This window comes from Paramormyrops kingsleyae, unplaced genomic scaffold (assembly GCF_048594095.1).
Source record: "Paramormyrops kingsleyae isolate MSU_618 unplaced genomic scaffold, PKINGS_0.4 ups108, whole genome shotgun sequence".
NCBI classification, from domain to species: Eukaryota; Metazoa; Chordata; class Actinopteri; order Osteoglossiformes; family Mormyridae; genus Paramormyrops; species Paramormyrops kingsleyae.
This window is the reverse complement of record NW_027326046.1, coordinates 56,373-72,123: the sequence shown is the minus strand read 5'-3', so window position 1 is coordinate 72,123 and position 15,751 is coordinate 56,373. Positions and strand designations below refer to the sequence as shown.

Sequence of the window (15,751 nt, the reverse complement as noted above, 5' to 3'; positions counted from 1 at the left end):
AACGTAGCAGATTAGGGATTGTTATGTGACTTTTCTGGTATCATCTTACTAACGTAGCACTTTAGGAATTGCGATGGCAACATCTTACTAACCTAGCAGATTAGGAATTGTTATGTGACTTTTCTGGTATCATCTTACTAACTTAGCAAGTCCGGAATTGACGTTTTCTGGTGTCATTTCACTAACTTAGCAACTTCGGAATTGCGACGTGTCCTTTTCACTAACTTAACTTCAGAATTGCGATGTACCTTTTATGGGTTCATTTGATTATTACAAACCGGTAAGACACTATGAATTGTCTAGTGACCAATATGCAAAACAAAGAAGTCAGACACTGATTTAACTTAACAACCTTTTATTACACTTAACAGCATCTTCATTAAATCTAATTTGGATGGACTGGAGCAGTCGGCGCCAATGCATCCTTATGCCTGAAATTTAAACAGACAGCAGACAAACATCAATCACCAGCGACAGCAACCATAACATAAAGTAATAGTAGTTGCAGTAGCACATTCAGTTTTTCAATGTCTTAACTTACTTTTCTATCTTCTTCATATAATAAGAGATATCGCGCAGGTTTAGCTTCACCTCTTTCATTGCAGCTAGCAGATGAGGATAGCCTTTCGTATAATGACGGAGCTGAAAAGTAAGCATTAAATCAGTTTAACCTTTTTAATTTTGAACAACCAATGAAATTACATGAAAGTGTTCTTACAATGTCCTCAGGAATTGGGCGAGTCCACATGTCAAGGCAAATTTCGGTAAGGATGTAATTTAGTTTTTCAACTGCTGCCTTTAATGAATCAGAAGAAACATATCTTTCATAACACCATACACATTGATATATATATATATGCATGTTTGTGCGTGTGTTTGTGTACAATGCCTCACCAGCTTGCATTTTCATAATCTCACAGATATTCTCAAGGTATTGTGTTTAATATATGTTTTTAGTTTTACCTGTGTATCTATCAGTGACAAATTATGATTACTTACTTCACGCTCTTCATTTTTGCAGTTCTGCGCAGACGCATTTTCTTTTCCTTGTTTGTAAATTTTACTGGTTGCCCTTGCCATGATGATGATTATCCTGGAAAAGATTAAAGTTAGGCTTTCCTATCTCATCCATTGCAATATATGACACTACAGAAGACAAGCCACCATAAAGTCTCTTAGCATTCCCGGAATTGCATTATCTAGCTTTCTAGCTTTTAGCTTCATAGCACTGTCAGAATTTCGTTATAGCATTTCCAGAATTGCGTAATCTAGCGTGAAGCTTTATAGCATTTCTGAATTACGTCAAGAACCTTCTAGAAGTTTCTAAGCATTTCCAGGATTCCGTCATCTAGCTTCAAGCTTCATAGCACTGCCGGAGTTTCGTTATAGCATCTCCAGAATTGCGTTATCTAGCGTGAAGTTTCATAGCATTTTTTAATTACAGCAAGAACCTTCTAGAAGTTTCCAAGCATTGGAAAAACATCAATAGACTTGATTGCAAGTCAAATGCAATCACATTAATATGCCGCTTCACGTTTCTGATCTTCATTAGCCTACCAAATGTTTCTCAGTCACCGTATTAGACGGGCACAGCATCTCGCTTACATTTAAACATTTTAGTCTAAGCATTTCACTCACAAATAAACAGTGAGATTGATTAAAACTGCTAAATTCTACTAATTTTTTTTTACATTACTTACCAAATAATGCTTTGAACAATAAAGCTTGCAGCCAGCTTTTTGATGTTGTTGTGAGGTGAAAAAGTACCAAGACTTTTATACTGAACCACCCACTCACGTGACAGATTTTCGCCCAATGAATACCTAAAGTCTATAAATTGATTTACATATTACGAATAAATCATTAACAAAACCATAATTTAATATTGTGACCATCAACTGACCGTGCACTTCCACAATTACACTTAAATTTTTTTTTGTAATATTTCCTGAAATGTTAGTAATGCCCTGTCAGACCTTTGTGGTGATAAAGTTCAAAAATAGTGCAAAATTCACAAAGTGTGAAAATTAGTGACTGACACATTTTGGAATTGCGAAGTGTCTTTCTGGTATCATCTTACCAACTTAGCAACTTTGGAACTGCGACGTACCTCTTATGGGTTCATTAGACTAACGTAGCAATTTTGGAATTGTGATGTGTGGTTTCTGGTATCATCTTACTAACATAGCAGATTATGAATTGTTATGTGACTTTTCTGGTATCATCCTACTAACTTAGCACTTCAGGTATTGTGACGTCACTTTTCTGGTATCATCTTACTAACTTAGCACTGTAGGAATTGCGATGTGACTTTTCTGGTGTCATATTACTAACGTAGCAATTACAGAATTGTGATGTGACTTTTCTGGTATCATCTTACTAACTTAGCACCTTAGGAATTGCGATGTGACTTTTCTGGTATCATCTTACTAACCTGGCAATTCTTGAATTGCGACGTGTCTTCTCTGGTGTCATCTTACTAACTTAGCAACTTCAGAACTGTGACGTGTAATTTTTTCCATGTATAATTAATTAAAATAAATGTAACAAATTACTTTAAAAATAGTTATAATTTTTTTTGTTAAAGGGGACATTTAAACATGCATAAAATATTTCATTTTATAAACTGAGAGCATTCATTGGGGTGAATCTGTGTCAATCAGCACAGTGGGTGGGGCAGTATAAAAGGCTTTGCTCACTCTCAGGCTGCTCAGAACTCTTCAGACTTGCAGCGTGTTACTTTGTGGAACAGCGGATCATCAGGGGAATACAAATCATTTTCCGGAATTGCATTTCTGATCATTTTTGGTAAGTAGTTATTCGGTTTGCTGTGTAGTTTGTGGATATGATGATTTATCTTGAAAAACATGAATATGTTTAATTGTTTAGAAAAAAAATTAAATAGTCTTCCCAACTGCCATAAGATTGTACACTTAATTTATAACTTCAGTCTTTTGACTTTTCTTGCGAATGCACTTTATGTATAGAACTTTATATAATTTCTCTAGTTGAGCTGAACAACTTCTGTACTTATTTTATGTTTATCTTATTTTAATTTCGGAATTGCGAAGTACCTCATGGGTTCATTAGACTAACTTAGTAGTTTTGGAATTGTGATGTGTGGTTTCTGGTATCATCTTACTAACATAGCAGATTAGGAATTGTTATGTGACTTTTCTGGTATCATCCTACTAACTTAGCACTTCAGGTATTGTGACGTCACTTTTCTGGTATCATCTTACTAACTTAGCACTTTAGGAATTGCGATGTGACTTTTCTGGTATCATCTTACTAACCTGGCAATTCTGGAATTGCGACGTGTCTTCTCTGGTGTCATCTTACTAACTTAGCAACTTCAGAACTGTGACGTGTAATTTTTTCCATGTATAATTAATTAAAATAAATGTAACAAATTACTTTAAAAATAATTATAATTTTTTTTTGTTAAAGGGGACATTTAAACATGCATAAAATATTTCATTTTATAAACTGAGAGCATTCATTGGGGCGAATCTGTGTCAATCAGCACAGTGGGTGGGGCAGTATAAAAGGCTTTGCTCACTCTCAGGCTGCTCAGAACTCTTCAGACTTGCAGCGTGTTACTTTGTGGAACAGCGGATCATCAGGGGAATACAAATCATTTTCCGGAATTGCATTTCTGATCATTTTTGGTAAGTAGTTATTCGGTTTGCTGTGTAGTTTGTGGATATGATGATTCATCTTGAAAAACATGAATATGTTTAATTATTTAGAAAAAAAATTAGTCTTCCCTACTGCCATAAGATTGTACACTTAATTTATAACTTCAGTCTTTTGACTTTTCTTGCGAATGCACTTTATGTATAGTTATATAATTTCTCTAGTTGAGCTGAACAACTTCTGTACTTATTTTATGTTTATCTTATTTTAATTTCGGAATTGTGAAGTGTCTTTTCCGGTGTCATCTTACTAACTTAGCAATACAGGAATTGCAATGTGTGTTTCCTGGTGTCATCTTACTGACGTAGCAAATCAGGAATTCTGTTGTGTGTTTTCTAGTATCATTATACAAACTTAGCAATTTTAGAATTGCGATGTATGTTTTCCGGTGTCATCTTACTAACTTAGCAATTCTGGAATCGCGATGTGTCTTTTCTGGTGTATCATACTAACTTAACAACCTTGGAAGTGTGATGTGTGTTTTCTGGTATCATTATACAAACTTAGCAACTTTAGAACTGTGATGTGTGTTTTCTGGTTTCATTCCACTAACCTAGCAATTATGGAATTGCGATGTATGTTTTCCGGTGTCATCTTACTAACTTAGCAATTCTGGAATCGCGATGTGTCTTTTCTGTTGTATCTTACTAACTTAGCAACCTTGGAAGTGTGATGTGTTTTCTGGTATCATTATACAAACCTAGCAATTCAGGAATTGTGATGTGTTTTCTGGTATCATCTTACTAATGTAGCAGCTTTGCAACTGTGTCGTGTGTTTTCTGGTATCATTATAGAAACCTTAGCAACTTTGGAACTGTGATATGTGTTTTACGGTTTCTTTCCTTTTGTCTATATTTATTTACGATAAGGTAAGTATCTATCAATCTATCTATGTAATTGCATTTTTATTTTTTCAAAGGATGCAACATGGTTCGTAAAAGGCTGCCTTGCCCACTGTGTCAAGTGCACTATATGAATGTGACAGTACATTTGAGGGATGTGCATAACATTACAAGCAACGAGGAGCGAAGGCTCCTCGTTTCTTGTAAGACAGGCCGGTATTCTGGTGCAGTGGACTGCCCAATACCTGGTTGTGTTTCGAAAAAGTTGATTCGGCTAGACAAGCACCTAGAAATCATTCATGGCAAGAGTGGTGCCGATCTTAAGACTATGCTTCATGAAGCCAAATGTGCTGCTGCAAAAAAAGCAGTCATGAAGCATAGAGGGGAAAATAATAAGAGAGACAGCGAGATTGAGGAATTGAAGCGCCAAGTCACAGAGCTTCAATCCCGCCTTGATGAATTTGAAGGGGAGAATTTGGACAAATCAGGCCCCAGCCAAGCAACACATAAGCTCTTCTTTATTGGTAAGTATAATAATAAGTATAATATTTATATTATGCAGTTATTTTAAACTTCTGTAGTTGACGGCATTGTTGACAATGCCTAGTATTTTTCTTGTGTATTTTATTTCATAACTATATCTTACAGAAATGTTAAAAGAAATGTTGACTATATACATAATGTAATTCTTTTCAAAACGTCCATTGTTGGGAATTTTAACCTTCTCAAGGCAGGCGTTGCTGATTTGCAACAGTTAAAAACTAACTACCTTATTACCTCACATACATATTTTATTAGTTTTTTTTTACTAAAAAGTACCACTGCAGGTCTTGGTTGTCCTTTAGCAACAAAAACTCAATTTGAGCCTGAAATGGTTAAAGCTTTTAAAATTAGGTTAAACTGGTCACCTTTGTTTTACCTGCATTATGGTCATGTAGTACCGCTGTCACCCGAAGATTGCTATTCACATTATAAATAGCCACATTACAGATGGCTAATTGTGTTCCTTTCTTATAGATAAAATACTTCCAGATTTTCAGGAGTCCCTATTTCGTGTTGGTGCCGACAAGAAAAAAGGTGAAAACAAGAAGCAGGAACTGGGTTACATAAAGAGCTTCATTCAGTTTATGTGGGGCTCTTCATCTGACACAGCACCTGCTCACTTGAAATTCCTGAATGAACCAAGCAAATTAAATGATTGGGTGAAGGTTTTGACAGAAAAATTTAAAGTCACGACCTGCAAAAATTATCTCATTTCCGTTTGCAAGTTTTTTGAATTTCTAATTGAGAGACGGCCAAGCTCTGTACGGCTTGGCCAAAAAATTTTAGAGGGTCTGTTGAGGCATTTAAAAATGCAGAAACATTCCCTAGCAAAAAAGATAGTAGGGCACCGGCAACATGTTAAAGAGCTCAAAACAAGGAAGATGCCTACCAGAAACGACCTGCGTGAGCTAATCACGACACTACGGGGCCGAATTCCAGAATTTCTTGGTAAGAAATGCAAATTGCTGAAATGTGGAAATCTCAACTGCATAATTTCTGGTAGTGGGGGGCTACATTTGCTGAATTAGCTGCCCCCTGCAATGTCACGATGTCACATATTTGTTAAATGCAGAGGATACATTTTGGTGTGCACTGTGTGCTGTGGCTTGTTAACAATGACCACTGATCACTTTTTAAAAAAATGTAGTTGTAATGCATAAGGATTCTTGAAAAAGTCTTGTAAATGCCTTAATATGTTTTGCTCACAGATGAACTATCTGAAGACCCCAGTTGCATAAACACAAGAAACGAGGCAATAGGCGCACTGGCAACGTATATATTTATCTGTACTGGGCACCGTGTGAGTGTGCTCGTAAACCTCACACTAACTGAATTTAATGAGTGCCAGGAGATAGATAATCTATATGTCATCAACGTGAGTACCAAAAAATTGATATTGTACTGATTATTAGATCGTGACACACCAATGTAATGTGCTTTGGGATAGTTAAGTTGTGAATTGACCTGCTTGGTTTTCAATAATGATAATAATAATAATATATCCTTTATTGCCTTGTTCTTTGTAGCGCAAGCTGTCTGCAAAGGGCAGCCACCTTTAGCGGCACCCAGGGAGCCTCCATGCTGAGTAACACATTGTTGCATTCTTAAAGGTGTCCAGCCACAAGACGTCTGGATCATTCGGGAGGGCAAAAATTGCCCTCAACAACAGGGAGTACTTGTGGATGCAGCAGTTTGTGCAAATGAGACGAAGACTATCAGGATACCACCACAATCCAGGGACATTTTTCTTTTCCTCCTCCGGAGAGCCACTAAAAAAGCTCTGCGAGCTTGTGAGAAAAACATGCCTGGATTGTGGGATGTGCAGGGGCTTCAGCGTCACAGAGATTCGCTCTGCCGTTGCGACCTGTGTAAGTCTAAATTTAAAGCAATAGTGATGTGCTTAGTGTATGATAGATTATTAATTTATGACATCTTTTCTGGTTTTGTCTTAACTTAGCAATTCTGGATCTGCAACATGTCTTTTCTGGTTTTGTCTTATTAACTTAGCAATTCCGGATTTGCGACATGTCTTATCTGGTTTTGTCTTATTAACTTAGCGATCCCGGATTTGCGACATGATTTATCTGGCTTTGTCCTAGTTACTTAGCAATTTCTGATTTGATGTTTTTGTTTTCTGGCTTCATCTTGCTAACTTAGCAATTCCGGATTTGCAACATATTTTTCTGGCTTCGTCCTACTAAGTGATTTCTGATTGAAAATTTGTGTTCTGGTTTCATCTTACTAACTTCTCTAGCGCTAGTCATCAGATCATGTATCTTGTCTGCAGGCACAGAGAAACCTACCTGATGACCAGCGCAGACTAGTGGCCCAAATTATGTGTCACAGTCTTACAACAGCAGATAAGTTTTATGTCGCCGAACTGGAAGTGAACGATCTGCAACGGGGTCGTGCTTTTGTGAATGAGGCCTTAGGTATTGGTAAAAGTAAGGCATTGAAAACCAGTACACCTTACAAGAGGCTGAGACCCCAGGTGTTGTCTTCTGATGACGATGACCAGGAGGGGGCAGTTGGTGTTTCGCCAGTCCTACTGCCCAGTCACATTTTGGAGGAAGACCCTGCATGTGAACCTCAGCAAGAAACAGGTAGTTGTCAGCTACAGATTAAAGTACAAATAGTAATCATGACACTAACATAATGTTTCTTTCCAGATAGTATTGTCTACATACCTGTTGATTTTGGGGAAGAAGTGGTTGAGGTGACACAAGAAGAGGGAGAAGGGGAGGAAGATCTAGAGGAAATGGAGAATGATGAGGAGGAAGGTGGTGAAAATGAGGAAGATCTAGAGGAAATGGAGAAAGATGATGAGGAAGGTGGTGAAAATGAGGAAGAAGATCTAGAGGAAATGGAGAAAGATGAGGAAGGTGGTGAAAATGAGGAGGAAGAGAACATTGATTTCAACTTTGTTTTGGACGATGACGAGGAAGAGGAAGATAGCCCAAAGGTAAGTCTCACCAATACCTTGATCTCTGTTGACTGCAGTATCTTACCTATACAAAAATTATAATCTCTGTTAACATTCTTGTGACAGGTTCTCAGTCCACTTCCGAAATATGTTGAGGACATAGATGGAAGGGTGAGGTTTGAAATTTTCTTTTAATAGGTCTGATATATAGAAATCATGTATGTTATTATCAAAGACATGCTGCCTGTGTTATATTTCAGAGATTAAGATGTAGAAGACGGCTTGTATATCCTGAATCACTAAAGGCCATGGTGAGGGAGAAATTTAGCAGTTATTGGAATCAGAAAATTACGACACAAATCGTAAGTATGCTTTGTCACTTTAATTGTTCATACTTATGAACAGTACATAAGAACATAAAAAACGACAGACAAGTGTGGGCTATTCAGCCCGTCAAAGGTTGTTTGGGGATAACTTAACTAATAGCTCACAGTTGACAAAATCTTATCTAGCTCTGATTTAAAGGAACCCATGGTTTTAGCTTGTGCTACACTAACAGGAAGACTATTGCATATAACTTCATGCATCCTGACCAAAACAGTAACATAACCTAATGCTGTTTTTTCAGATAAACAGTACTTTGATGAAAAACACCCAGTTGCTACTATCATGCAAAGTATTACGGTTGACCATTGACAACTTTAGGAGCTTAGTCCAGCTCCTGCAACGGTAATCCACTAACATTTAACATTTAGAAACAATTAGTGCAATTATTACATCATGGTTCTTGTCATTGTTTTTGTTTTTCAGACAAGATGCAATGACCATGAGCGATGATGATTAAGATGTCTCCAGAACTCTTAAGTGGCAGTAGGTGTTTCAATTAAAAAAAAACTTTTGTTTTAAAGTAAAGGTGGCATTATTTTGATTAAGAAACAGATTTGTATTGTTTAAATAAAAACTTTTGTTAAATTTAATAAAACTTGTTATTTTAAAGCAAAGGTGGCATTGTTTTGACCTAGAAAATTGATTTATTAAAATAAGGACTTTTGTACCTAAATTTTAAAAACCTGCATTTCTGTTTAAAGCCAAGCTGCCGTCATTTTGATTTGAGAACAGACATCTTTTGTTTAAATAAAGGCTATTTTTGTTAAATGTACAAAACTGCTATTCCTGTTTAATGTCAAGCTGCCATCATTTTTATTTGAGAACAGATTTCCTTAGTTTAAATAAAGGCTATTTTTCTTAAATGTACAAAACTACTATTTTGTTTAAAGTCAAGCCACCATTATTTTGACTTAATTGCAATGCATTGTTTAAATAAAGGCTTTTGTTGTGTAATTTGTGGTCAAGTTGTCATTTGTTATAGCAAAACTAATGCAAAATCACAAACTTACAAAGCAAATTAATAAATGTGATCTTACTAACTTAGCACTTCAGGTATTGCTATGTGACTTTTCTGGTATCGTTTTACTAACTTACCAATTCCGGAATTGTGATGTGTGGTTTCTGGTATCATCTTAGTAACTTAGCAATTCAGGTATTGCTACATGACTTTTCTGGTATCATATTACTAATTTAGCAATTCAGGTATTGCTATGTGACTTTTCTGGTATCATATTACTAATTTAGCAATTCAGGTATTGCTATGTGTCTTTTCTGGTACCATCTTACTAATTTAGCAGATTAGGAATTGTTATGTGACTTTTCTGGTATCATATTACTAATTTAGCAATTCAGGTATTGCTATGTGACTTTTCTGGTATCATATTACTAATTTAGCAATTCAGGTATTGCTATGTGTCTTTTCTGGTACCATCTTACTAATTTAGCAGATTAGGAATTGTTATGTGACTTTTCTGGTATCATCTTACTAACTTAGCAATTCAGGTATTGCTATGTGACGTTTCTGGTATCATCTTACTAACCTAGCAATCCCGGAACTGTGACGTGACATTTCTGGTATCATCTTACTAATCTAGCAATTCCGGTACTGTGACGTGACTTTTCTGGTATCATCTTACTAACTTAGCAATTCAGGTATTGCTAATAACACTGATGTAATTATGAAACATTAACATGACCAATAAGACATTATCAGTAAGCATTATGGAAAATCAAAAAGTCAGACACTGATGAAACCTAAGTAACTTTTATCAATCACAACTGAAAAAAACATTTTGATGTGTAGGGACTCAAGCAGTTGGCCCGGATGTATCGTCATGCCTGAAATTTAGACAGACAGACAGCAAACATCAATCACCAGTGACAGCAACTATAACAGTAAAGCAATAGTAGTGGCAGTAGCACATTAGCTTTTTCAACATTTTGATGCAGCTTACTTCAGCAAATTCTTCAAAACATAGCTGACATCGAGCAGACTGGCCTTCAACTGTTTCATCGTCCCTAGCAGGAGAGGATCGTCTATCACAAATGGGCTGTTCTGAAAGGTAAGTATTTAATCAGTGTAATGTTTTTAATTTTAAACTACTGAAATTAAATTAAAGTGTTCTTACAGTGTCCTCATCGATTGTATGATTCCAGTCTTCAATATCAGCCAGGATAGATTTCAAACTTTCAGATTCTGTCTTTAATCAATGAAGACAAACATATGTTTAATAACAGCATATGCATTGATTTATATATATATATAGACAAGAACTTTAATCATGTATGTTTTTAGTTTTACCTCTGCATGTATCAATCACAATAAATTGTTACTTACTTCAGCCTCTTCATCTTTACGTTTCGGAGTTGACTCACATTCTTCATCTACTGGTTTGTCAGTTTTACTGGTCCTCTTTGCCATGCTGATGATGATTATCCTGGAAAAGATTAAAGTTAGTCTTTTATATCTCATCAATTGCAATATATGGCACTACAGAATACAAGCCACCACAAAGTCTCTTAGACTGACTCTGACACGCAACCCTTTCCGTAATTGCATTGTCTAGCGTGAAGCGTCATAGCATTGCCGTAATTACGTTATAGCATATCCGTAATTGCATCATCTAGCATGAAGCTTCATAGCATTGCCAGAATTCCGTTATAACATTTCCAGAATTGCATCATTTAGCGTCAAGCTTCATAGCATTGCCGTAATTTCATTGTAGCATTTCTGAATTTGCATTATCTAGCTTCAAGCTTCATAGCATTGCTGCAATTACGTTATATCATTTCTGAAATTACATTATCTAGCATGAAGCTTCATAGAATTTCCGAATTACGTCAAGAACCTTCTAGAAGTTTCTAAGCATTGGAAAAACATCAATAGACTTGATTATAAGTCAAATGCAATAATTTTAAAATCTTCATTAGCCTATCAAACAATTTTCAGTCTATTTGACGGGTGCAGCGGGTTACTAACATTTAAAAACTATAGTCTAACGGTTTCACTATGAGAAACAGTGAGATGGCTTAAAACTTATTGTAGAAGACTAAATGCTACTAAAGAAAGGTTTTACATTACTTACCAAATAATGCTTCTAAAAGTTATGCTTGCCAGATGCACGTCTAAACAGCTTTCCAATGTGTTTGTGAGCTCGTAAAAAATTACCGAGACTTTTATACTGAACCACCGACTCACGTGACCAAAGTCTATGAATATATTTGCATATCATGAATAAAGCATTGACAGATATGTTTCATTACACTAACTTTCCGGCCTTAGCAATTCCGTAATTGCGATGTGTGGTTTCTGTTATCATCTTACTAACGTAGCAATTCTGGTACTGTTATGTGACTTTTCTGGTATCATCTTACTACCTTAGCAATTCAGGTGTTGCTATGTTACTTTTCTGGTACCATCTTACTAACTTAGCACTTTAGGGATTGTTATGTGACTTTTCTGGTATCATCTTACTAACATAGCAGATTAGAAATTGTTATGTGCCTTTTCTGGTATCATCTCACTAACATAGCAATTCAGGTATTGCTATGTTGCTTTTCTGGTACTATCTTACTAACGTAGCAGATTAGGAATTGTTATGTGACTTTTCTGGTATCATCTTACTAACCTAGCAATGTAGGAATTGCTATGTGACTTTTCTGGTATCATCTTACTAACCTAGTAATTCAGGTATTGTTATGTGACTTTTCTGGTATCATCTTACTAACTTAGCAGATTAGGAATTGTTATGTGACTTTTCTGGTATCATCTTACTAATTTAGCAGATTAGGAATTGTTATGTGACTTTTCTGGTATCATTTTACTAACGTAGCAATTCTGGTACTGTTATGAGACTTTTCTGGTATCATCTTACTAACTTAGCAATTCTGGTACTGTTATGTGACTTTTCTGGTATCATCTTACTAACTTAGCAATTCAGATATTGCTATGTGACTTTTCTGGTAGCAGATTAGGAATTGTTATGTGGCTTCTCTGGTATCATCTTACTAACTTAGCAATGCCGTGATTGCACTGTGTGTTTTCTGGCTTCATTAGACTAACTTAGCAATTCCGGTTTTGTGTTATTAACTTAGCAATTCAGGACCTGCGACGTGTCTTTACTGGTTTTGTCTCATTAACTTAGCAATTCAACATTTGGTTTCATTACAGTAACTTAGCAACTTCATAACTATGTCATGTGTTTTCTGTTATCTTAAACATAGCAATTTCTGATTTGTGACATGTTATTAAGCTGTAGGTGCACATTCAGAATTACGAACTGCAAATGCAATTTTTAATTTAACATGACTGATCATTAATGATGCAGTTCAAAATTGTTAATGTGAGGTGTATAATCTAAGATTACAAACCAGTAAGACATTACCACTTGCCTAGTGACCAGTATGAAAAATAAAGTCAGACACTGATGAAACTCAACAACCTTTTATTAAATTTAACATCTTGATTAAATCCGATGTCGAGGGACTTTGGCAGTTGGTGCATCCTCAGGCCTAAAATTTAAACAGACAGCAGAAAAACATCAATTACCAATGACAGCAACTATAACAGTGAAGTAATAGTAGTGACAGTAGCACAATAGCTATTTCAATGTTTTGATGCAGCTTACTTTAGCATCTTCTTCAGAATATCGCTGACTTCAAGCAGGCTGGCCTTCAACAGTTTCATCGCCTCTAGCATGAGAGGATCACCTTTCACAAATGGGCAGATCTGAAAGGTACGTCATTAATCAGTTTCACGTTTTTAATTTTGAGCAACTAATGAAATGAAATTAAATTGCTCTTACAATGTCCTTATCGATATCTCGATTCCAGTCTTCAATATCAGCCAGGATGGACTTCAGATGCAACATTACAGTTGCTGCCTTCAATGAATCAGGATAAACATATGTTTAAAAACAGCATATATATATATGCAATTACATATTTATGTGTGCAATGCCTCACCAGCTTGCCTTTTCATAATCTCGCATATATTCTCAAGGTATTGTGATGGTATGACAAGAACTTTAATAATGTATGCCTTTAGTTTTACCGATATATTTATCTATGACAAAAAATTACTGTTACTTACGTCAGCTTCATCAATTATTTTGCTGTAAGATGACTCAGTTTTTTGATTCTCTGGGTCGTTTGACTTGTCCATCATTCTTGCCATTATGAAGATGATTATCCTGGAAAAGATTAAAGCTAGTCTTTTATATCTCATCAATTGCAATATATGGCACTACAGAATACAAGCCACCACAAAGTCTCTTAGACTGACTCTGATTGACACAACCCTTTCCGTAATTGCATTCTCTAGCGTGAAGCGTCATAGCATTGCCGTAATTACGTTATAGCATTTCCGTAATTGCATCATCTAGCATGAAGCTTCATAGCATTGCCAGAATTCCGTTATAACATTTCCAGAATTGCATCATCTAGCGTCAAGCTTCATAGCATTGCCGTAATTTCATTGTAGCATTTCTGAAATTGCATTATCTAGCTTCAAGCTTCATAGCATTGCTGCAATTACGTTATAGCATTTCCGAAATTACATTATCTAGCATGAAGCTTCATAGAATTTCTGAATTACGTCAAGAACCTTCTAGAAGTTTCTAAGCATTGGAAAAACATCAATAGACTTGATTATAAGTCAAATGCAATAATATGCATAAGTACCTGCACGTTTTGAATCTTCATTAGCCTATCAAACAATTTTCAGTCTATTTGACGGGTGCAGCGGGTTACTAACATTTAAAAATTATAGTCTAACGGTTTCACTATGAGAAACAGTGAGATGGCTTAAAACTTATTGTAGAAGACTAAATGCTACTAAAGAAAGGTTTTACATTACTTACCAAATAATGCTTCTAAAAGTTATGCTTGCCAGATGCACGTCTAAACAGCTTTCCAATGTGTTTGTGAGCTCGGAAAAATTACCGAGACTTTTATACTGAACCACCGACTCACGTGACCAAAGTCTATGAATATATTTGCATATCATGAATAAATCATTGACAGATATGTTTCATTACACTAGCTTTCTGGCCTTAGCAATTCCGGCATTGCGATGTGTGGTTTCTGGTATCATCTTACTGACTTAGCACTGCAGTAATTGTTATGTGACTTCTGGTATCATCTTACTAACCTAGCAGTTCAGGTATTGTTATGTGACATTTCTGGTATCATCTTACTAACATAGCAGTTCAGGTATTGTTATGTGACTTTTCTGGTATCATCTTACTAACTTAGCGATTCCGGGATTGCGATGTGTGGTTTCTGGTATCATCCTACTAACTTAGCACTTCAGGTATTGTGTCGTGACTTTTCTGGTATCATCTTACTAACGTAGCATTTCAGGTATTGCTATGTGACTTTTCTGGTACCATCTTACTAACGTAGCAGTTCAGGTATTGTTATGTGACTTTTCTGGTATCATCTCACTAACATAGCAGTTCAGGTATTGTTATGTCACATTTCTGGTATCATCTTACTAACTTAGCACTGTAGGAATTGTTATGTGACTTTTCTGGTATCATCTCACTAACTTAGCAATTCAGGTATTGCTATGTGACTTTTCTGGTACCATCTTACTAATCTAGCAATTCCGGTACTGTGACGTGACTTTTCTGGTATCATCTTACTAACTTAGCACTTTAGGGATTGCGATGTGGCTTTTCTGGTACCATATTACTAACTTAGCAATTACGGCATTGTGATGTGTGTTTTCTGTTATCATCCTACTAACCTAGCACTTCAGGTATTGTGACGTGACTTTTCTGGTATCATCCTACTAACCTAGCACTTCCGGTACTGTGACGTGACTTTTCTGATATCATATTACTAACCTAGCAGATTAGGAATTGTTATGTGACTTTTCTGATATCATCTTACTAACTTAGCGATTTCGGAACTGTGATGTGTGGTTTCTGGAATCATCTTACTAACTTAGCAATTCAGGTATTGCTATGTGACGTTTCTGGTATCATATTACTAACCTAGCACTTTAGGAATTGCGATGTGTCTTTTCTGTTATCATCTTACTAACTTAGCACTTTAGGAATTGCGATGTGTCTTTTCTGGTATCATATTACTAACCTAGCAATTACGGCATTGTGACATGACGTTTCTGGTATCATCTTACTAACTTAGCAATCCAGGTATTGTTATGTGGCTTTTCTGGTATCATCTTACTAATTTAGCAGATTAGGAATTGTTATGTGACTTTTCTGTTATTATCTTACTAACTTAGCAATCCAGGTATTGTTATGTGGCTTTTCTGGTATCATCTTACTAATTTAGCAGATTAGGAATTGTTATGTGACTTTTCTGTTATCATCTTACTAACTTAGCA

At 35.9% G+C, this 15,751-nt stretch overlaps 1 protein-coding gene and 1 long non-coding RNA gene across 2 annotated transcripts; one reads left to right on the top strand and one right to left on the bottom strand.

Annotated features, from left to right (window-relative positions):
- Positions 1 to 661: 661 nt before the first annotated feature.
- LOC140586966 (uncharacterized) lies at positions 662 to 11,534 on the bottom strand. Its single transcript, XR_011988739.1, has 3 exons — positions 11,481 to 11,534; positions 1,000 to 1,093; positions 662 to 796 (listed from the first exon to the last, which is right to left on the bottom strand). It is a non-coding gene; the product is annotated as an uncharacterized lncRNA (long non-coding RNA).
- On the top strand, positions 4,610 to 9,283 carry LOC140586963 (uncharacterized). The gene is made up of 10 exons (XM_072708507.1): positions 4,610 to 5,065; positions 5,559 to 6,032; positions 6,293 to 6,459; positions 6,695 to 6,952; positions 7,372 to 7,687; positions 7,754 to 8,046; positions 8,134 to 8,178; positions 8,268 to 8,369; positions 8,636 to 8,736; positions 8,818 to 9,283. Exons 1-10 carry the CDS (start codon positions 4,627 to 4,629, stop codon positions 8,849 to 8,851), a joined length of 2,229 nt encoding a protein of 742 aa, XP_072564608.1. The 5' UTR covers positions 4,610 to 4,626; the 3' UTR covers positions 8,852 to 9,283.
- Positions 11,535 to 15,751: the final 4,217 nt, after the last annotated feature.

What these genes read in the sequence shown, in the direction of transcription:
- LOC140586963 (XM_072708507.1), top strand. Translation starts at nt 4,627, where the DNA reads ATGGTTCGTAAAAGGCTGCCTTGCCCACTGTGTCAAGTGCACTATATG. An exon ending in AAGAGGAAGATAGCCCAAAG is followed by an intron (nt 8,047 to 8,133) that starts GTAAGTCTCACC and finishes TTCTTGTGACAG; the next exon opens with GTTCTCAGTCCACTTCCGAA. An exon ending in TTGAGGACATAGATGGAAGG is followed by an intron (nt 8,179 to 8,267) that starts GTGAGGTTTGAA and finishes GTTATATTTCAG; the next exon opens with AGATTAAGATGTAGAAGACG.